The sequence below is a fragment of the Neodiprion fabricii genome, chromosome 5 (assembly GCF_021155785.1).
Source record: "Neodiprion fabricii isolate iyNeoFabr1 chromosome 5, iyNeoFabr1.1, whole genome shotgun sequence".
In the NCBI taxonomy this organism is placed as follows: Eukaryota; Metazoa; Arthropoda; class Insecta; order Hymenoptera; family Diprionidae; genus Neodiprion; species Neodiprion fabricii.
This window is the reverse complement of record NC_060243.1, coordinates 1,659,229-1,682,155: the sequence shown is the minus strand read 5'-3', so window position 1 is coordinate 1,682,155 and position 22,927 is coordinate 1,659,229. Positions and strand designations below refer to the sequence as shown.

The following is a 22,927-nucleotide window of genomic DNA, read 5'->3' as shown; positions in this document are numbered from 1 at the left end:
GTGGGGTTATGCATGACGGAGACAGAACTCGCACGCTCGCGTATATACGTGCAGGGCTTCTAGAAGCCGCCGACCCGAGGATGCTTGGATCATACGCCGGTGAATGAATAAACTAGGAAAAGCAGTGTCGTCACACTCGGCGAGTTAACTCGCTTTCCTCGTGTTTGCTTTTCCGGAAAAAACCCGTAACACCGTTCATCACCCTTGATTTCCGATCAAAAAACCCATCCCGGAGAGCCGTTTCATTGCCGTAAAACCCTCTTGATGTTTTAGTCGCCAAGCTAACTTATATAAGACTTTTCGTCGTTACGATATTAAACAAGAGAGTTCGCATTTTTTCTTTTTACTATGTTTTCTTTTTTTTTTCCATACGCGGGGGGTTGAAAAACTTTTCCCGCTTCAAGGCGAAACGCAGGGAAGTTCGCTGAAGGGGGTCGCAGGGGTCGCTACAGCGTGTTACAAGCGCTAATAGGAGTTTAAAAGCCCGCGTCCTTCCGCTGTGCGCGTCATCGGTTATTCGTCAAAAATGGTCTTCTCCTACCTTCTTGGTGTGCGTTAAGGTGAACGGGATGCGTGAGACTGGCCGCCACGCCGCGGCTCACCGGCTGTTGGATATCTTCGCGGAGGGCAGCTTGTCGGGTTTTGCTCAGGTACAGCTGAAAGCAAAAAAAAAAAACCGTCAGGGGTTGATCACCCGTCATTCTGGAAAGACTGGAAAAACATTCGATAAGTTTACTTGTTACGAACTTTCGTTCTGCGTACAACTATGTGCCCTACTAAGTTCTTCCGCTCCTTCTTCTTCTTCTTCTTCGTCGTCTTATCCACCCCTTCCCTTTTCATACTTCCGTTTCTTTCAAGAGCACGCGAGCTATCGAGCCACGTGCTCCCGATACTTTTGATGAAATTCACGAAAGAACTGCTGTAAGGAAAGCCAGCCGATCTTCGCTCGCCCTTTAATCCAAACCCCTCAGCAGGGCGGCCAAAACCATCGGCCCTTTATTCTACCCCAGAGCTAGAGCCGGGGCCCGTCCTTCCCGGTATTAAAGGGGATGCTCGAGTAAGACCCGGGGACCCGTGGAGCACCCCGAAGCGTGACCGGGATGCCAAGGGTGCGGATGGAACGAGACGGGACTTTGTTATGGCTGGGATTTAACCGAGAATCAAAGGAGCCCCTCTTCTTTTCGACGTCTTCTTTTCGCGCGGTTTCCAAGACCGGACAGGCGTTTACTTTTCTCATGGTAAATCTAATCAGTTAGAAATTCCGTTTGATTCTGGCCGCGGCTCCCGGCATCGAGGGAGAGCGAGACTCGCCTTTCCGCTCATTCCCGACTGCCAGCGACTTATTTGGGAATCGGGCTCCGTCGCCACGCGATGTCCTGCAGGATCTGACTTGCTGATTTTTGCTCAGTCGCTACCCGGCTGTCCCGTCCGCTGCCGTCAGGCCACACCAAAGAAGGAAAAGACATGCTCGCGTCAACCGGAGTGAAAAGTTTAGCATACGCATTTTGTAAATTGAAATGCGGACAGGGAAGGTTTGAGCTTAGATTGAAAATCCCCGTCTTTGATACGAGGCGACTACGCGCTTCCCCCGATACTTGCAGCTCTTTTTTCCGTTTTTTTTTTTTTGTTTTTTTTTCTAACCACAAAAATTATTCAGCTAAATTGAAAATGAAATTTCCAATCTGACACGCGTCTGCTGCCTCGTTCTCTATCCTCTCCACCTCACTCTCTCTTTCTACGTCCTCCAGGATATCTAGCGTGTCTAACAACGTAACTACTTCCGTATCCACAGCGTATAAACAAGCCATAACAGTTTTATGGGCCCCCCTTAGCGAGGGACCGATCCACGGGGGTCTTGAAGCCACCCGGTGATGCGGCGCATCGGGCACCTCCGAGATTGTGGTTTACACGACAGATAATTCTTCAAGGCGTTTTTATTGTTTCCAAGGAACGCGGGATCTCGACCTTTCATTTCTGGGGGTGTAAGCCAGCGGTTTTCCCCGTTATAACTGCACGGGTCTCGTGACTAGAAAAGAAATTAACATCGCTGGTATAAAATTGCCATGCGGAGTGATTCGTTATTGCACTTGACGAAATTGATTTCTCGCTAAAACGTCGAGTACCTTCTTTCACGTATATTCGACGACTGTCGAATATTCGGAATATGTAAATAAATGAAAAAAAAGAAGGGGCCGATCTCACCGAGTGGGCGAGGAACTTTCACGGAGTTGGATTACGTGTGGCTTCTGGCGAGGCGGAGGCCGCGGGGCTGGGAAGCGTGATTGATTTTGCATACGACACGGATTGGACAGGTTTGAGAAATTGGACTGCCTTTCCGGCGCTTCGGGGTTCGCCGGAGTCTCAGCTCGAAAGATTCGATACACCATCGAGGTGGAGAATTCATATCTTGTTCCATATCTCGATCGGTTTATCCGCGACTGAGAGTAAGGAAATACCCTCGCCGACTTCCGCCCTTGCTCGCGAAGGTATTTACGACCGCTGTCCACTCCGCTTACAAGTTTACCATTTTATTTCACCAACAGGTACTCGATCCGGACATCGAAGGGCTCGTTCGCCGGTTTCGGACATTTTTATGCTCTCAGGATCGAGGCGAATGGGTGAATATTCCACCGAGCTGAGTTCGATCATTTTTCGAAAAGCCAGCCAGACTGCCTCTGGTCGGAACGGAGACCAAGGGGAGGGAAGAGGGAATGTGAGAGAGTGAAAGAGAGTGAGAGAGAGAGAGAGAGAAAGAGAGAAAGGGCTCGGCGTATTCCGAAACGTAGGAGAGAATCGGAAGGCGCAGGGAACGCGCAGAGCAGCCCTCGGCTCCGAGGGGCTGGGGCGAGGAAGATAAGGTGGTCCTGCCTCCTAGATTATGGAATGGCACTTTAATTACACTAATGGGAGAACCAAATGTTAATTACAATTCGAAGTCTAAAAGAGAGGCGATTTGGAACGCCGAGGGTATAAGGTGTGCAGGGTCCGGATTTGGCGGAGGGTGCGAGACGCGTTATTTAATTTCCACAATTCTTCGGAGAAACGGAGAATATTTCAAAGACGAAGAAACAGCGACGAGTCGACAATTGCGAATCAGGATTTGCGAGATTCGTGGAAGAAAAGCCACGGGCGAGGGAAAAGAATGAAGCTGAATGAGAGAAAATAAAATAAAATAAAATAACCCGTCGACACCCCCGGAGATAAGGAACTGCTGTTGATATTTTCCGGTGGTTGAGTTAATAATACGCGAGGTACACAGAGGGGAAGAAAAACCGTCAGATCTCCAAAGTGGTGCCATAAAAAGGCGCGGATGTGTTTATTCAGGAATTTGCCTTTTCCTTTTTCCTCTCCGGGCTGCAATCCCGCAGCCTCTCTCGCTCCCTTGACTCACCCTGGCATGGCCCCCGTTTAGCCTTATTCTTTCTTCTCGCAACAAAATCGCAGCACGGATTTATCTCGGCGATTCTTCTTTTCTCGCCGTGAAACATACTTACGAGATTTCAGGTCTCGGCTTCGTCGTCTGTCGACCGAGAAACAAGAAGCACGAGTGGATCGGTTTCCAGTCGTAACTTTTCTCTGTTCAATTGTGTTTCGTTCCCCAATCTCGGCGATTAAATGGCGGTGGATTATCGCGGTGAATTAATAAAGCAGCCACCTACCGTAGCCGCCTTTGCGTCTTTGAAATTTCGCGTTCACTGAGCGTTATAGACCCGCGGGATGACCGGGGAGCTTTGAGAGTGGTGATTCGAAAATGGCGCAAAGCTCGCGAAGCACGGCGGGTAATCATGCGACAGACAATTACACAGAGTTCCTCTGAGGGCTGTTTCCCCCCGTTAGCATGCCACTCCAGACTTGAAATCCCGCGGCCACAAAAGGATTAAGAGACCAGTCAGCATCGCCGATCCCTTTGTGTCCGAGTGAGCAAGTTTTTCTTTAAAATTCCCGACCAAGGGCCAAGAACGACAAGGCCCGAACTCCACTCGGTATTTCCCCACTCCTCATTCTCCGCTAATCCGTATACCACCGTGATAAAAAACACTTTTCAAGCCAGGAAGGGTCAGGGGTCAGCCTGCCGTCGAGTTTGATTCGATTCCTCAACACCGGGGAAATCCAATCCGGGCTTCGCCTTGTGTCTCGATGGCACGCATCGACGAGTGTCTTTGTGCCGCGATCCGGAAGGGGCGAGGAGAGTTGAGCCCGTGTAATTCCGGGTCGAAAATTAGAATGCCTGTAAGCTGGACGCTGCCGGGCATCAAAGGCCGCACTTGGAAAGACGCGAAATTTCATCGGAAGCCATGCGATGGACCGAGCCGGACAGAGTCGAGGGGATTGACGGTCGGAACCTGGCTCGGCTCGAGTATATCAAAGCACCTCTACCTATACGCGTCTGGGTTCTCTCGTCCGAGTCATTCGCGAGAAATCATAAGCCGCGCTAAGCTTTTACATATTTCCACTCCGGACCTCCATTCGCATGTCTTTCGGGTCTTCCGCTTGGACAAAAAGCCTCCTCTGTCCATTCTGTGCTTCGTGCAAACTTGAGGAATTCTTTCGACTCCGATTACACGCATATCTGCCAGGTGTGGCAGGTGTGATCATTGCCAAGTATGCGCTCAATAGCGTAACATGTTAATGGTGTTTCATATATACCCATCGCTGACGAAGAGCCGAACGAATCCTGCATCCATTGAACCCCATAATTATCGCACGAATATAAGATCTTCGTAGATTCGAGAAGCGATAGAATCTGTTGAGTTTTGAGGATCCCGTGGGAATCGGAGAGGCGATTTTTTGACCCGTTTCGTCAGCCAATTTCAGCGGGTAACCCGGGCACGACTTTCGATATAATCCTTAGGGTTTGCTCGCGACGATATCGCGTGACATCTCGGGTTTATTGTTTCCGACGTCGACGAGAGATCTAGGTGTGCGGCACCGATCGGATCGCCGTCCCCGAGAGATGGAGGAGTGGAAAAGGAGAGGCTCCTGTCAGCGCTGTCAGGCGTCCAATGGACCGGACTACTACTCCCATTACCGAACGCGAAGAAATAATAAAAATGCCATTAGTGTCTCGGGGACTCCCTTCGCCGTGTTTCACCCGAGAAACAACCCCAGTTTTTCGGACACTATCCGAGGACCTCGTCCTCCTTGCCAACCTCTTTGTCACGAACTCACACTTGACGAGGCCAATTCCTTGGCGCTGCTCATTTGCCGGAAACAGTATACATACACACAAACACACACACACACACACATATATATATGTACATATGTACACGTATAAATTTTTGGGCCAAGTTTTCACAGTTGGTGTCCATTTTTTTCCTTCTTTTTCGTTCGTCGGATACCTATATAGGTAAACGACAAATTGAACGGCTTCTTCGTGAGGATTTTGAAGGGGAGGGGAGGAAAATTCAACCTTCATTCCCGAGGACATCGACTGGAGATTTAGGGGGACGCGGGCGGCATATCGAAGAGTAAAACAATTTCGAAGAGGACGGACCGCGGGCGTGTTGCTCCGTATGGCGACAAACTTGGGGTTCGTCGCGACGACCACGGCATACTAATGGGGGTCCGAAGGGCGTAACGACGAGGAAGACGGCGGGGCCCGAGGTGGGTAAAAGTCGGTTCAATTCATCGAAAACTTCCGAGATTCTTGACGCGAGCTGCGTGGTCCGCGAAAGTTGATCGGCGATTAATTATAGAAGTTCGCGGAGTTCAAGGTCTGGTCTGCAGGATCACTGGGGCACGAATGGAGCATAAGGTCGAAACTGTGCTTCGACGATGGAGAAAAAAATACCCCATCAGCGTCACGATCGGGGTGAACAATCCGGCCTCGTTACGGACACCGGATATTAAATTGGCTAACCCGGTCACCGGAATCGTTGACGAGAAAATCTGTTTACCAGGTATAACAGAGGCAAATGAACGATCTTATCCCGAATGAACCAGCCAATAATTGCGCGCTACCATCGGCGACCCTTCACGGTATTCCTGCAGGAGTTGATCCCGTTTCTGCAGGGGGTGAATCCCACGGGAGAGGAGCACCGCGGCGGTTGCTCATCGGGGAACGTCTGCCGCGAAGGATCTTACTTGTAGGAGAGCTGTTGGCCCAAGGAGACCATTTATCCTCGGAAGGATCTGCGTCCCGGTCAGGCGATACGTTGACCCGGCTTTGGACAGCGTTTTACCGCTTTTCGCCCTGTGCCAGAAGCTCGCAGCTACGTGAAATCGTCGCAGGTTCCTTGGGGGGTCGAAGAAACGCACGATCATTGGTTGTGACGGCGCTGCGGGTCCGTTAGAAATAATATTAGTTGGAAAAGTGGCAGCGAGTCTGCGTCGAGGAGCCGAGGACGTAGCTGTTAGTGGAGGCGGGGTCGCGCGAACTTCACTAACGAGGTTTACCGCTAATCACCGCCAAGAAACCATTCGCGTATAATTTGTTTATATCCTGGGATACGCCCACGCAGCCGCAACGCCGACGCGTCTTCGCCGTCGAGCAAAGTACATCAGTTCTGCAACGGGGTGATTAACCCTAATGCAATTCCTTCAAATAATGAGTGTCAATTTGAGTCAATCATAATCCGGTTACTTCTCGCCTTGTCTTCTTGCTTCCCGGCTCCTTGCTCCTCCGGTACCTATAACGACGGCACCCTTTATCCCTCGCACGTAAAACCGGCGTGTCACATTCCGTCGATTTCCACGCGGTGAATTTTTCTCCTCGACTGCCCCGAGAGCGGTAAAAGTGCGAGGAAACCGCCTCCCTCCTTCCGCAAGCTTCACTCAATACGCTTATCTACATATCAAAAAGGCAATTTGTGGAACTCGCTTATGCAAACGTTGCCGAGCTGCTGGCAGCGCGGTCCACAATGCAAAGAATTTAAATCCAAGCGCTAATAAACCAGTCCCTCTTTGCGTCGCGACGCTGACGAGCTATTTGAGAGGTTAAGCTTTTTAAGCTCCGCGCCGCTTGAGCCGCCATAATTGCTCTTTCAAGTACGAACGTTCAACGTGAACTGGAAATTTGCATGATGCACCTCATAGTTTCGACTCACGACCTCAGTTCTCCGCACAATTTTTGGTACTTGGAAAATGCGGAGTCGCTGCACTCGCATCGAGACATGATAGAAACGGTGGTAATAACCACCAACCACCCTCCCTAAATTCCTATTTCCAGGTAGTAATCCTCATGGTCTTCATTCAAGGCCACACCTTTCCTCCGAGGAGTTCCATCACGGGTAGTTTCAGTCCGTACAGGGCAAGAATTTAATTAACTTTTAGCATCGTCTTGTTCATTTGAAGCAGAGCTTCAGCGTTTCAACGCCAGCCCGCTTCTCTCTCTCTCTCTCTCTCTCTCTCCGCCTGTTTTGCTTCGCAGGTCTGCCGTCCCAGTCCCTCTCCGGCCGTGCCATTAATTCGCGCACTCGTCAGGACGCATACATGCCATTATGCGAAATGTTCTCATTAGCATTTAATACGTGAAACTTTGATTCTGCGGGTGGAAACTCGGGAAAACACGTCAGGATGAGACCCGGCTGAGCGAGCAGGACGCCGAAAGAGGGAAGGAAGGCGCGAGAGAGGAGCCAGAAGGTCTCGTTCCTGGCCCGGCACTCGCGCTGATTGCGACCCGTGCGGCGATAATTGGACCGGGGTTTTCCACCACCCGGTATCCGCATCCTCTTTGCTTCCATCCACATAAGCGTATGGCCACCTTGCCGCGAGTGCTTTGCAGGACCAAAAAATACGGAACCGTGTTCTAATTGGAGCGAAAGCAAATGAATCGGATCAACCGAATCGAAGGTTTGAGTGGCGACCAGCGATTCCCACGATTTCACCAGCAAAGCTACCGAATTACCAGCTTGCGAAGAGAAGAGATACCCTCGTTGTGGACCAGCATCGACCAGCAGCCGAGTCCGCAGCGAGCCGAGTGAACTCAAATTAGGTTAACCTGAGCGCAGTCAAGTTGACTACAGTTAGAGGAATAGACTGGCTAATGTCTTTTCTGTGTTCAGGGTCCCCTGTGTCCCTGCATGTCCCTTTCTCGTCCCTCGCTGTACGGCGGAAGAGACTCCGAGCGAAAGGCTGGCGGTCGAAATGGAGCTAGACAGGCTATTGAGTTGCTGGACAGAGCTCCGTGTGTCCGGACAAAAGATGAATATACGTTTTGTCTGTTCTTTCGTCTCGCAGGTTAGGTCGGTGGGTGGTAGGTAGGCGGTTGTCGACCTAGTGTAGACCGCCTCGGGTTAGACGTTGCTCTCGTGTACCTACACCGTATAACGCGCTTTATAGCGTAACTCCAAAAAGGATCTCAAAGCGCCGTTGCATTTGGCGGAACGGTCGGCCAAAGCCAGGGCTTAACAAGTTGGTTCTACGAGGCGGTGCCTCGTCCCTTATGACCGTGCGGTACAAGGCCACTCGGATATACGTGTAATAACGCAGGATGGTAATAGAGTTAATTGCCGGGCCACGAGGCTTACAACTTGAGACACGCGACGCACCTGATACCAACAAATTGCCTCACGGCTCGTCTTCGTGCCGGCTGGAAACGAGTTCAGGCCAAGTTCCAGAAGCCCAAAGAAGACGCGCACGGGCTGTCTTCTGATTCCGAATCATCGACGGATTCCACTCACACGTTCCAACAGACGCAAAATGATGGATCGGCGCAATTTGCTGGCTGGGATCCTCCCGACCAGAACCCGGCCTCGTTCCCGGATGACCTGGGCGAGGCGATTTCGCGACGTTAACGTATGGCTGCTCCCAGACCTCGCATAACTCCGCGGTTCAATTCATATATTCATACTGTGAGGCGGGCGAGCGGCAGCTTCGGAGTCTGAGCGAACTACGGAGGACTTATACCGCGATTGCCACCCGTGGTGACCTGCGGCATAAGTCTTGCCAGAGGTGATGGAACGCTCCTCCCCGGCCGGGTCACCGCCGGCAGCGAGACGAGGACGCGTCCCAGGATGAGAGTGTCGTCCTGTGACTGATTGTTACCGCGTTACAAACAGCCCACGGGAGGCGTTCGGATCCGCCCCAGAACTTGGAGAAATTTTTGAAACGTTCATTCGAGAAAATGACGTTCACAATCCCACGCTTACACTACTTCCGTAGAGTCCACGATGAACGCGAGGCGTCTCGACGCTGGCGGAGTGTTAAAACGTAGTAAAGTTGCACCGGTGCAGCAACTAGAGCTTAGCGCGGCGGGTTCAGTTTAGTTGTTAACTAATAGCAGAGGGATTAGGTTGTTCGTTAGTGAAAATTATCACGCCGTACACGAGCTTCGGAGCATGGAGTGAGTCGGTGTCGAAGGAGCAGCTTAGGGTGGAGGTATCGGGGATTTTCGATGAAAATTTACTCTGGTTGCTGGACCAGTTTTGTTCGTCGCTGCTTCTTCTTCTTCTTCCGGATACACCAACGCCGCTGTGACGTTTACACCACGACAAACGGACGACGTTGTGACGCTACTATTGTAAAATGGTAACGCGCGTTTCCGACAGACCCCGGAAGCACGTCAGAAAATGATGATAAAATCCATCCTGACCAGACCAGCGACTGCCTCGTGGCTTCGATACAAATCCGCGCAGCTCCAAGTAAGGATCCCTTCCAAAATCTCAACCTGCAGAACGGGGATTTTGAGGAAAGATTCGGGAGTGAGCGTCGTCGCGATGACCAGGGGCGAACGAGCACGACCGGGGGTGACCAGACGAGAGGGCGGCCTAAGCACGTTCTCACCCTTGGTGCTGCGGTTGCGAGGACCCTCGGAGGGCCTAACGAGCGGCTTTGTCATTCTCTCTCTTCCTCCCTCGCTCTCTTAATGATGGTTCCTACCACGCGCGTAAATAGAGCCACCTTTACATACGCGAGCCGTACGCCGTTTCGCTGGTGACGACAAGTCGACGACGACGACGACGACGACGAATAGGACGTGAAATGGGCGAGAGAAATTCCTAGACACGGGGAGCCAAGATTTTGTGGAACAGAGAATCGCGTCTAATTTCAAACTTAGAGAGGATCAGCCAATATTGTTGAACCTTTAAGCCACCGGTTGGAAAGCCCGGAATCCACTGCAGAAACTGCTGACAGTCTTCCGGTCAGTTTATTGTTCGCTAGGTCCCGGAAACTTTTTTAGAACGCTACTTCGACAAAGTCCAAAGGGCTAAGATTTTGCTACGGATTAATGCCCTCTCATTTAAATACAAATCTGATGCTGATACAGAGGGTAGGCGGCGGCGTATGGCGAAGGGTCCACAGCCGGAGTGTGTTTGCCGTCCGAGTAATGACTGGTAGGGTCTTGTCCCAATAGGGTCAAGGAACGGAAACTGGACACGCGCGGAAATGCCATGCAAACAAGCCGACCTTCAACCCCCTGCAACGAGCCTCGAAAATCGGTGGAAAATTCGCCTCACCCCGCAGTCCTCGAATATCTCGTTGGGGAACGGTTTGCTTCTACCAGTAGGATCGGAAATAAATATAAGACATGATTTTTCGCCCCATTTGTTACAGGCGACGTTTCCGTTCCGTCTGAAACGGCGAGTGAAAATATCCGCGTATCGTGGTCAGTCGGCCGGCGATACTTTGCATGCAAACGTCGCGTTACATCTTCCGGTTGTAAAGAAATTTAAGCCAGCGTTACACGATAAATTCCAGGAAGCCTTCCACCGATATGTATGCTAGAGGCGACCGACGGGCGCGGATTCTGTAATTTAAATCGGCAAAGTTTTATACACGTAAAACGAAAAAATCAAAATTTACCGAAAATCTCAGAGCGACGATTATCCTCGCGGGTTTTATCCGAACTGCACAAAACTCGAGGGACAAAGTGAAAGAGAGAGAGAGAGAGAGAGAGAGAGTGGCCGCGATTCGATGAGTAGAGACAATGCGGATATTGTGCAAGGGGGAAATATAGGGACGGGAAAGTAGACAAGCTGTCGATATCTGAGAACTGGCAGGAACTCGATCCCGCCGCGGTGCTGCCGAGTAGCGCTGCAAGCAGATGCACAAAGTTTGAGCAGCCAGGCGGTGCGCCGCGTGGTTAAAGAGAAGACGGTTCTTTGGGTAAACATATCCCAGGACGTGGAGGATGAATCTGCAGGAGAAGGAGCTATAGAGTCAGTCGGTGGAAACTAGTTGAAAGTTACATCTCGAGCGAGCTTGCACAAGATCCGGGAGAGCGGAAGTCTGCTGCGCCCTGTCTTCTCTCCTTCTTCTTCCTCTTCTTCTTCTTCATCTTCTTCTTATCCCCTTTTTTGCGAATGATTGTCGAACGTTTTGCGAGGGAGTTTGCTCGGCAGTGCAAAAGCGATGCCTCGATGCAATAGAACGCGGCAAAGGCCACGGGGTCTGTTTAATCGAGCACGAACCCGTTCTGGAAATTTGATCGCCGAGAGCAGCAGCAGCAGCAATTGCTCGACCCCTCCGCCTGTTCTCAGATCCGAGCTTTCCAACTTTGATTCGATTTCACCGCTTTTCTGCGAACGGATTTTTACCTCCGTGCCACACAGGCACCAACAAATCCCCAATTGATGGAGCCAGCGCTGATTTAAGGAATTGCTCAGATTCGATTCAACGCCCATTCAGTGCAGCACGCTGACGGGGTCAAAGTCGGTGAAATTTAGTGGACGACTCATTGCGACAAGGCTCCGTTTACAGAGTACTTTATTGAGTACTCCTCCTCTCTTTACGGCCGACGTGAAAATTGGGGGATTTGCAACGTTCTCACTCGCTGAGCCTACTCTCAAAAAAAAAAAAAAAAAAAAATAACACTTCTTCTCTGCAATCACCTTTCCTCGCGGCGACCTTTCGGCCTCTTGAATCACGTCAATCCTTTCTCCTGAGTTGGCGATCAGCATCGGAGTGTAGTGTGTGTATGTCTGGTGACAATTATTCAGCGAGAAAGCGTAAAAACAGAACAGCGGTTAGAAGCAGCGCGCAGGGAGGCTAACCGCTCTTGCAGGGACAATCTCATCTCATCCGAATCCCATCGTAGATCGCGAAAGTCGAGCCCCTAGATCTCCGCCACCCTTCCTCTTACATCGGCTGTAGTACACCGGGTCCCGTGACCCTCGACGTGGCAAATTGAGCACACATTTACCCCCTTTCCCTCCCGCCCTTCTCGCAGAATATATACGACCCATTCGCGAGACAAACGGTATTGTTTCTTTTTCGACTGTGCACCAGCGGTGCTCCGGATGGAGCAAATGCGTTGATAATAATTACCCGGGCACCGGGGAATCGGTCGGCATTATTTATTCGACTTCTTTTAGCAGGACCGTCTCTCTTTTCTACGGGACCTACTTTTGCGAGCACGGAGGAAGCGTTCAGAGACGAACTTGCAAGGACGAAGAGTGAGAACTCTTATTTTCTCCGCACTGCGACAATTAAGTCATTGTTTCAATTTGCACTGACATCGTACCCCTCCGGGATTGATAACGCACGGTAGTTTCTCACCCCAATCTTTGGGGAATTTTGTCGACGTCAACAAATTCCTTGTGCCTATAAAATTTACGCGTCACTCAGCCTTTCTGGTAGCTAAACATCGAACGAGCTTTTCCCCCGGTTGCCCGCCTTCGTCTCTCCCACGGCGTCCGAGGTAAGCAGTTCTTCTTTGAGCCAGTTTCGCGATCGGGATGAAGAAGTTTATCGCGATACCGTGCCGTGGGTGAAAGCTACGAGGCGAAAATTTTCGAGCTTTTCATAAATACTGGATGGCACCGACTAGGCTTCGCTCTCGTTCCCGGAACCGCCTCCGAAGATGACGAAGAGTAAAATGTAGAAGAGGGTTCGGAGACGCGCTCGTCGTTCTATCGACGGTTTTGCTCGTCAGTCCAATAAAGGGTTAATTAATAAGCTTTAAAACCCCGCGAGAGACGGGAGAAGAAGAGAGCAGGGAGCCGCAGATGAGGCGTCGGCACAAAGGTTGCCGAAAGCTGCGCGTCGTTGCGTGATACCCGAAATTCCGCTCCTCGCGGATGAACCGAATTATTATTAACCCGACTGGGTAAAAGCGTTCGTCGGTGTATCCCGAGCTTCTTATTGTCGGCTTTCAATCGTACCTTCTGTGTACCCTCTCGGTCCTCGTCCGGCCGCTTATTTTATTTCGGTGAAAGAGACAGAGGTGCGAGAGAAGTCGGAGACAAGAAGCCAGCCAGCGTTCCGGGGCGCCAAAGCGGTGATGCCAACGGCGACTTGTGAACCACTTGTCGCTGTTACGACCCCATAAATTTACCGAATCTCCCCTACGCGAGTAGGACCTGCCGACGAGGCACCTCGGGTTCCCCGCTTCCTCGGCGAGCCCTTCACCCCCGTCCAACTATCCGCCTAATCGAAATTGAGATTTCTCTCGATGCTTTCCTCGACCCGGCTTGTTTACCACCATCATTTTCTCCCGGTCGGGCAGAAATCCCCGAAAATTGGCCCTCGGGTCGGGATCGCAGCCGGCTCCGTCCTCTCCCTCCGTCTCATCCTCAAGCGTAATATGCGTAGATCGCGAATCCGTGACTGACAATGCTGATTACGGTGCTAGGCGGCGGAGCGCTGTTTTCGACTTGAGCAGCCCCGGGTCTTTGCCCGCTCGCTCGGCTGCCCGGAGATTGTGCAAATATAATTGTTTGCACAAGGTAAGATCAGGGTCAGCTCCACTCGAGTGCACTCCGCCGGGAAAGCCTAGGTTATCGGGTTTGACCAGGGGCTAAGTAACGGGTAATCCTCGCTCCGTCCCGCGGCGAGTGGGTACCTGGCGCAAAATCACTTGTGGTCTCTTACGCCGAAGGTGAAACTTTTAAACGCCGCAGCTGAGCGGTGGAAACTCGGTCTCGTTCGTTCCAGCCGAGCCATCCAAGCGTGGAACCTCGGCAGCAGCCGCGTGTACCAAGGAGTCTCGGATATTATGGAGCTGCAGGGAGAGACGCGGGTCGCCCCTTTGTTGGGTTGGTGAACGCCGCGGAAACAGTCGCCAGGAAGTCAGCCAGCGCGACGAGGATACCCGCCACCGTGACGTCCTACACGAATGACTTCTCATCTAGTTACAGTACGTGGCCCCGGTCGGTTTCGGTGGTTACAAGGTGCAGGCGTACCAAGCGTCGAAAATATCCGCGGGGACTGTTTACTCCGTTTGATGAATTCGTACTGCCATATGACGTACGGCTTCATCTTCCGGCGGAGTCCTACAGGAATGGATTTCCCGCCTTTCCCCGACCCTTGGCTCCAGCCACTCCGGGGGGACGGAGACATTTCTTCGAAGTCTAGTTCGCTTAAATCGTGTGCCACCGTGCAAGCGTGTGGGTCCCTTCTTGGATCCTTTCGTCCCTCGACCCCCGCATCGCGGAGACACGGCCTTTACAATACGTCCTCGGCAGCCAGTCACCCTTTCTCTTAACGTCCAAAGTTTTCAAAGTACGACATTGAATGGGGGCCATCATATATAGGCAGCTTCCTTCCCTCTGACACTGCCTCGCTTCGCGACCCCCCCCCCCCCCCCCCCTCTTCTGACTCCCCTCGCCCTCTTTCGCCGACACGGTTCTGATGTTTTGTGAAACGCGTCAAGATAGGAGACGAACCGTCGAGGCCGCGTTCTGAATTGCTGTTTGTCCCAGTGGACTTTGTCTATCTTCAGTCCTGCGCGTCGCGATACTCGCCAGGAGTAACCACCGCTCTCCTCTCGATTGTTCGTCATCATTGTTCCGCGAACGTATATCTCTCGAAAACTTCACCGTATCGTGACAGCCTGCAGGTGCGGCACTTTCAACTGACGAAGAAGACGAAGAATAAAAAGAAGCAAAGGTGTGCAGAGAGCTGTGAATTCTTCGATAATCCTCGAAACGAGTTGATACCACGTTTCGCCAAGACTCCTGGTGCAGGAGATTTTCCGGAGTTCGGTCACGTCGCCAACGGGAGCTATAAGCCGTCTGTATTCACTGAATAAAATAGAGGACGGAGTCGACGGATCGCAACAACACGTCAAACATTACCTCGCAGCGTTGCCGCGCGAAAAGCACCGCTCTCGGTGCCGAGGGCACGGTTTTGTCTAAGCCTGGCCAGACCTATCTACGAAGTAATGAGGCCAACCCGCGAGTAACTAGTAAACCCTGTTTATCGAGCTGGAATCAGCCGACTGACCAGCAAGAGCACTTTGTTTACGTAGCGAACGCCGAGGGGCTGAGATTCGGCCCAACTCGCCGAAGAGAAGTGGGTGCTCGAAACGGGCGTAGCGTTGACGGTGTCCTCGGGTCTGAAGCGTTCACCGTCTTCCCCATTTACCGGGTAGTCCGATCTCTTTGAATTTTGCAATACCGTGCAGTCGGCGATATGATCCTTTAATGGCCGCTTTGTGGCTCGATCCGGTGCAGGGATCTCAGGAAGGCTGCCGGCAAGTACTACACCAGAAGGAGAAGCCGAGTCGGGGATGGGAAAAGCTCGGAGAGCAGGGTGGTAAAAGGGAGATGAATAAAGGGGGCGGGAGCGTGATCCTTGTCTTCGTCGTCATCGCTTCTCTTCCGCCCGCCTCTTCTTTGCCTCGCCCTACCTTGCCTCACCTTACCTACTGCAAAATACCGACCGACCGACAGACCAACCGACCAACGGACCGACGGCTGCTTTGGTGCTTAATTTCCCCCCTCGTAATTACGCGGGTAACGCGAGCGAGACGGACTACGCCACAAAGCAGGGCGTATATACATCCGCAGAGACCAACTCCCAGGTGTCGGTGCAGTGTGGCGCATGTCAAAGACGTACTCGAGACTTTCGTATCCTGCGTACAGCCGTTATCACGATACGTCACAGTTACCGAACCATCGTTACCGTGATAGTTTTTATTATTTCCACTAAAGCGTCAACAATATTCTCCACGTTTCGTTTTTTTCGTCATTTCATCACCGGGATCCTATATACAAGATGTCTCTGAAAAATTAGCAGCAAACCTCGGAAAATGCTTTTCGTGGCTAGATTACCTTCAATACATCCGCCCAGTTCCACGTCCTCCTTTCATCCCCCTCTCCTCTCCGTTAGGGAAGAAAATGTTCCTTTCAGAACTTTACTGCTGGATGCGGTGGTCAGTCGCACGTTGAGCGCAATTCCGTTCCATTCACGAGATAAATCAGGATCAAAAAATCGTTTAGATCTTCGATTCGTCTGGTGAAGAGAAGACACGTACACATGCACTGGACACCAATTAAACACCGAAATCGGACTCTGAAGATCTGGACCTTAGATTCGCTAAACGCGCTAATCACGTTGGTGATTCGGTAACACACGTGTGTTATCGGGTTAATTGATGTCAATGAAGCTGAAAGTCTGTAAGACTTCAACCAGTAGCGATTAAAAGGCTATCAGTAGTTCCAAACAGTTTCCTCTGATGGGGACCTCTTGGCTTTTGCAAACCTCGGTTTCTCGTTGGATATTCTCATGCACAGAGGCAAACAGGCTCCGGAGACGCCCATTTTCCGAGAGAACGGCAATGAAAAATTCGCCTCTGGCCTGTCTTATCCGTTCCCGTACGTCCGGGGTGAAAATTATTCAACGACATGCCACGGCACGATGGCATCAGCTGCGGCTTGCGCGGTCCGCAGCCTTTTCCGTCACTCCAGGACCAGAAGCACCCTCTCTAATGCGAGTTAATAATACCCCCCCTCCTATTTTTAAGCATTGCTATTTTATTTATAAAGGCTACCACGCACTCTTCCGACGGGTTGGTAGGTAGGTACAAGCGCGCTTTGAGGGAAGGTGGAAAATACCTCCGCCGCATGTGTTATGCCACTCCGAATTTTTAACCTCGTCATATTCCCGGGTCCTGGTCAATAATGAACGAAAATTTCACGGCGAAATAAGACCCGAGGCAAACACTGAAGCGGTTATTCCGGCAGGTGGTTAGCATTTGGCTTTGGTGGTCTTCTCGTCCTCCCATACAAGCGGTCGCAGGGTAGTTGGCTGGAGCTGGTTGAGGCCACGGTATAAATGGCCGCGCAGGAAACCTTCCCGAGGTTCGTACAGTATATGCCCGACACAAAAGCGACTGCCGGCAATTATTGTTGACGGTCAAGCTGCCGGCTGGCTGGCTCGCTGACTGACTGCCGGTGCCTTCAGCAACGGGCTTCCCGAGTTCCCGACTACAACCTCCAGACGAGGAACGGGGTTTCCAAAGTTTCTCCCAGTCGTCCGGCTTCCCGGTTCAAGAACTTTCTCTGCCGAGGAATGGAACGGTTCTTTGTGTCCTGGTGAACCACCCCGTAGTTTCTCTTCCGAATTCGAACCAGCTTCACCCTAGCAAGAACAGGTCTCGGTATGGGCTGTGTGAACACGTGATATAGACACGTGACGAATTGATTCTCTCCTAGGAAAACATGCACCTAGGTTTCAGTGGCTCTGGATCGCCGTCGCAGCTCTTCATAGTCAATTTTTCGTTCTCAACAATATTCGAAGTCGAACCACTCTCGCGGATGAAGGCTCATGAGCTTGCGGAGGATCTTGCCCCCGGTAATCCTCCGGAATCTCAGAATTCATCCAGATTCATCTCGAATCTCGTATCTCGTGTCTCGCGCGTCATGCTACACAACCAATTACAATATTTTCCGGAAGAGCGAAGCGCGGATTCGCGAGCTTTCGGGGGCTGAGTGTATGTAGATTAGAATCGGCAACGAGACGCCCCTGAGTAGGTGAGGTGGCGGTGAACGTGGCCAGGTCGAACGGCTGCGTTTGCGTAGATCTGAATTCATCCACCCAAGGTGGAAGCGAACCGAACGCCGCTGCTAAGGTGGGATATTTCGTTGTGTATTTCTCGGCTGCTGCAGCGGTACACCTCACCCCGAGAAATCGCTTTCCGACTAATCCCTCGGGATATAACCACGCCTCACTCTTTCTCTCTCACTTTCTGTTATCCCCCTGTATATACCGGGGCGATCCTCTCCACTTCCCTTCGTCTTCCCGCAGGACCCGTCAGCTGCGGGATATTTTAATACACGTAAAATTAAAATTAGGGGTTGATTTGCATCCTGTAATGGGGAAAGAAGGCCGCCTCGCCCAGGGCTTTCCGCGGCTGTAAGACGCCGCGTGAGGATCACCGTTCTTCAGACACGGATCCGCAGGTACGATATGAAAATATAACCGAGAAATATAGTTTCGCTACAAGTGCGCGCAATTTTCTGGCCAATTTTCAACCATCCCTGCCTGTTTTCTCGCTCTCTCGCTCTTTCATCCTCGCACTTCTTTCCCTCTTTTCCTCTCTCCTGGGCCGCCTATGTCGTAAGGGAAACAGAGGGGCGGGCCTCGGGGTCACTCGGGAAAAAAGAGGCCATTTCACAGCTCATTCCCGTCGTCTCGAACCCCAGCTTTGCGGTATCACCGCCACGCCAATGCCAACGCCTCCGTAATCTGTCACCAGCTACGTTTGAGTAAAGCAGGAATTGACAAGCCGGAGAAGATAAATAATAAAATAAGAAACAGGCTGCTTTTTCCGATCACCTGAAATATCGTCGTGCCATGCCCTTGTCGAAACTGATTGGAACGGACGACGTAGATATTTCAAGCATCAGCGAATATATTCGGTAGAACGTTTTGCGGCCGGCCAAAGTTGGTTCAACCTCTGAAATCGTCGTCTTGGCATCGAATTAATTCGTCTTAACGAGAACTATATGCAGAGGAACAAAAGCGCGGGCATTAGTTTAGATTACGACGTTAGTTCTGACCGGATGTGGCTTCTCGCCGAGCAGAGAGGGAACTCCGGTATATATTGAATGGTTCCTTTGCGGTCCGCCTCTCCAAGTTCTTAGGCGTCTGTTAGAACTTGCAAGCTCCACCCTGAGGTTCGGCCAGAATTGCAGCGAGTCGAAATTGGGATGCAGTCGAGTGTCGAGACGAAAAAATTGGCGACAAACGTCAGCACGGCTGATCGTTAAACTTCTCCAGACAAAAATAATAACAAACTAATAAATGTTGATGCAGTTTGATAATTTATTGCAGAGATATGAAAACCTCTGCTTTTAAAATAGGAAAAAAAGCTTTTCAAAAGCGCGTTGAGCAGAGTCACAACAGCAGCTTAACAAGAAGCCCTAGTAATGGGATGGGTACAAATAAACGGAGGAGTGAATCAAGGATGGTTCGACGGGGTCTTATCGGTGTTACTGCTAAAGCCGTTTGCGTCTTGTAAACTTGGCGACTCGGACCAGGCTACTAGTTGATACAAGATAAGTTGGGTCTAGGCTAGCGAAACTTGATACTCAATATGTGAATTGCGGCTTCTCAGTGTCCCTCCACCCCTGCGTGTATTCAGAGATGGTTAACGGTTGGTTAGCCTCGCCATTGGTCTGGCCGTGCTATCCTCTTACATCCCACTTAGACCCGAGGAACTGGCTGACGCCGAGTCCGTAACTAAAGCTTCGTGACTGTAGAGCCAAAGCGGAAGGGTGCACAGGACCCATAAGACGGACTTCTTCCACGCTTCGGGTGACTGAGACAAACCGGAATCTGCATAAACAGCGTCGTCGGCACACTTCGTCGGACCCGATACATTCTCAGCGCGGATTCCAGGCACGGCTAAGTAATAATCTGAAGGTGGTGTGTAAGGAAACACGTACGAAAGTGGATAAGCAACTGGGAACTTCATTTGGAACTCGTATAAGAGAGAGCAGAGCCGCACCTAGAATAGGTTATACACTGTATGTATACACACGTAGTCGGCGCGAGGGGGCGGGAGGGAGGGAGGGAGGGAGGGAGGGGGCCGGGTATTCTACCGTTCCTTTCCCCCTCGGCTGCTCCTCTCAGCAACCCTTGCTCACCGCGTACGGGAATGCAATAACGACCTGGGTCACCCCTCACGTGGCGTCTTGCCCGTAGTTAGCCGGCATTAGTAATCTCCCCAAGGTGTTCTTGGATTCTCTTCTCTTCGCCAACCTCGTCGCGTCATCTTAACCCCGGCCTGACTCCTGACCCCAAGATGCCTTTGCTAGGTGGAAAGAAGAGGCCAAGTCCAGAATATATCTTTCTCGCACAACGACAGGGTGAACTGTTTTGATACACGACGCTGATGTGCTACGATTGATGGCACTTGAAGATTCAACTCCGCGTATTATTACATCAATCACATTGTTTTGATGATTATCGAGTGATTCCCGCGTTCATTGCGGCACCGTTGATTCAGTTAATCGTTAATGGAGCCAATCGCGATAATCGGCAATCTAAACACTGTGACTGGTCTCCGAATCAACTTGCAATTAGTCCGGCATATGATATCGAATATGGTACCTTAACCGGATTCGAAGTAACGGCCGATTCGTGTGTTGAATTAATTGAAGGTGTGATTCTGAGAGCAATGAGTGAGACGCAAACCGCGACGACGCATGGTGGTGAGATCCGAAGCGGCTTTGAGGTACTGACCGACGTGTTGAAAGCGAAGCCGAGGACGTCGCGCGTCCCTTTAGGTCGAGACAGGCGCCGGGCTTCTGCCCTTATCACCTTCCGACTCGGCTGTATTAACCATGAATGATCAATTAACCTGTGGACCCAGGCCAACGCCGGGGTTAAGGGAAGACGTCGCCGCCCTCTCGCCTCCCCGACCATCAAACGAGATTATCGATTTCCACGTAGACGGCCATTCCAAAGGCGATCAGGATTACGCCGGGCAACCATTGATCAGGAGACTCGAGCCGTCTGGTCCATCGGTTTTTTCCCGTCGATGGTCTTCGTGCTGGATAATTGCACCTGGACGATGGTCAGCGAGGACGAGGCGGCAGTTTCGTCTCGATTCTGACCATCGTCTCGATCGGCTTGCGGTTATATAACCGTAGATTTTCCCAGACGACACGACGACCTCAGTGAAGATTACAGAGTCAGACCACCAGGACGGTGTAATTAGCCGGACGGCGATTGGCCCAGCGCAGCGACCGACACGTCATCAACTCGATTAATATCCTCTCTCTAGACTCCAGGCAGTTGAAATCAATTGTCCTGTGGTCCAGACGACACAAGGTTTGCAAAGTCGCACATCGTTTCTAACTCTCGGCTTACTGCCCACCTGGTATCAACGAGGCTAGTCCCAGTAAACCATGAAGAGTGAAAAATCCCGGACAAGAGATCAGAGGTATCATTTTGCCACGTCGAGATGATCGATGTCTGGCCAACTGGGCGACGCTGTGTCACTCGTGTGCATATAAATAATACAACTTCGAATAAACAGTTGCGTGCAAAAGTTGCACGCACGTGGTTGGAAAGTGGATATATGTACCTATTCGAACTCCAAATTGCGTTAATAAGAAGAAGAATGAACGAGGAAACCTGTACGAGGTGAAATCGACATAGCAACCGTTGGTTCAAACTGTTCGTCGTTGAGACAGATAAGAATCACGAGCGTGAAAAGGAGAGTAGACGAGTAGAGAGAAAGACGATGGTTTCACCGCGAACGAGGAAATGCGCGATATGGGATAGCGAGCCTCTTGCGTGGATAAACTGCAGGAAGACAAGTTTAGACTTCGGGAAGCCTCGAGGATCCTGCGGAAGTCTGGCTCTAATTAAGCGCCCCTCGCCGTTCTCCGTCCTCCGTCCTCCCCACGCCCCCATCTCTTCACTCGTCATCTTTCAACCCAGTCTCCTGCACTCTCTCGAGAGCCCCTACGATAACTGGAGACTCGAGACTCGAGCTGGCTCTAGAGTATAAAGCCAGTCAACCGACACGCGAAATTTCCCGAGATAGCTGCATAACCGCCATTTAATGCTGACTATCGTCGATTTTTCTTCCCATCTGATTATCCAAGGCGAGCGATGAAAATGGAAAAAAATCGGATAGAAAATGAACGGGTGAATTCTGTAGCCAAGCTTTTTCTCTGTTCTTTTCACTCTCTGCTCTCTGCTTTTTTTTTTGTTTTCCTTCGCGCTATTCGCCGTAATTCGAATCTTCGAACCGTCGACTGAACACACGATGACTTCTCAGAGGATATCGGAGCCAGGAAGTACCGCGGGGTAGGTAATTAATTGAAGCCGGGACCTCTTTTCGTGCGGTGTTCTTTTCTCTCCTCCAAGCCCCCTCTCCTTCCATTTTTTTTTTTTTTCCGAATGTTACCTCAACCGAGATTTGATTGCGCGGAGGAAACAAAATGGGAATGAGAAAGCCGGCCTGCACTCAGGTTCGCTCGTGCGTTCGAATTCCTTACGTTCTTAATTTTATACCTCCCGATGTTCTAATTGGCTCATTGTAATTAGGACCACTTGAAAATAAATAACGCGGTCACGTTTACAGTGGCCACTCGAAAAATGGAGAAAATAATGTAATTTTAGAAAACAGAAAATCGAGTAAACACTGTGGAATCGAAGTAAACGACTTCAGGCTTCCGCTTCGATTCGACTGTGGCTACACGCGGAAGGCCTGCAGGTCTGGTGTAAGATAAAGGCGAGAAAAGGAGGGACTCCAAGCCTTAAAATAGGAAGGACTGGTACACCGACGAACGGGGGCAAGGCAGTGCCAAGTGGGGCCCACCGCCCCCCGTCGGGAAGGGGGCTGGGGGAGGAGGACAGGCGCCCTTCTTCATAGCGGGTGATTCCCTTAGCCAGCGGCGTACCACGCGATGGTACATTTTTAATTACTTACACCCACGCAGCTGCATCGCGCGCGATGACTATAAATCAGCCGAAACCGCCGCCCAGCAAAGTAATTACGGCTTGAATTTTAGATAATGTTGCCGCAAGCACGGCTCCTCGCTCGCCAATTCTCGTTCGCTTCCACCTTTCCGCCGCCCCTCCCTCGTCCCGCTCTCCTTCAGCCCCCGCGGTATCCCGGTTCACCCGATTCGCAGTAAACAAGTCGCTGCTCCTTGTGCTTTTGCACCGCGAAGTTTCGCGCTAATCAGAACTGCGCGAGCAAAGCTACTCCGCGTTTCTTACCCGGGATTTCGTTCTCCTGTCCTCTTTTTATCGTTACTTTTATACCCGCAACACTCGCGAGTCTGATATACCCGAG

At 51.2% G+C, this 22,927-nt stretch overlaps 1 protein-coding gene across 1 annotated transcript in view; it reads right to left on the bottom strand.

Moving 5' to 3' along the window:
- The window catches only part of LOC124183082 (AT-rich interactive domain-containing protein 1A-like), a 268,981-nt gene that overhangs the window by 135,990 nt on the left and 110,064 nt on the right, over nt 1-22,927 (bottom strand). The window contains exon 4 of the mRNA XM_046571097.1: nt 542-656. Within this exon, the coding sequence (XP_046427053.1) occupies nt 542-656 (115 nt within the window). The remainder of the gene's footprint in view (nt 1-541; nt 657-22,927) is intronic.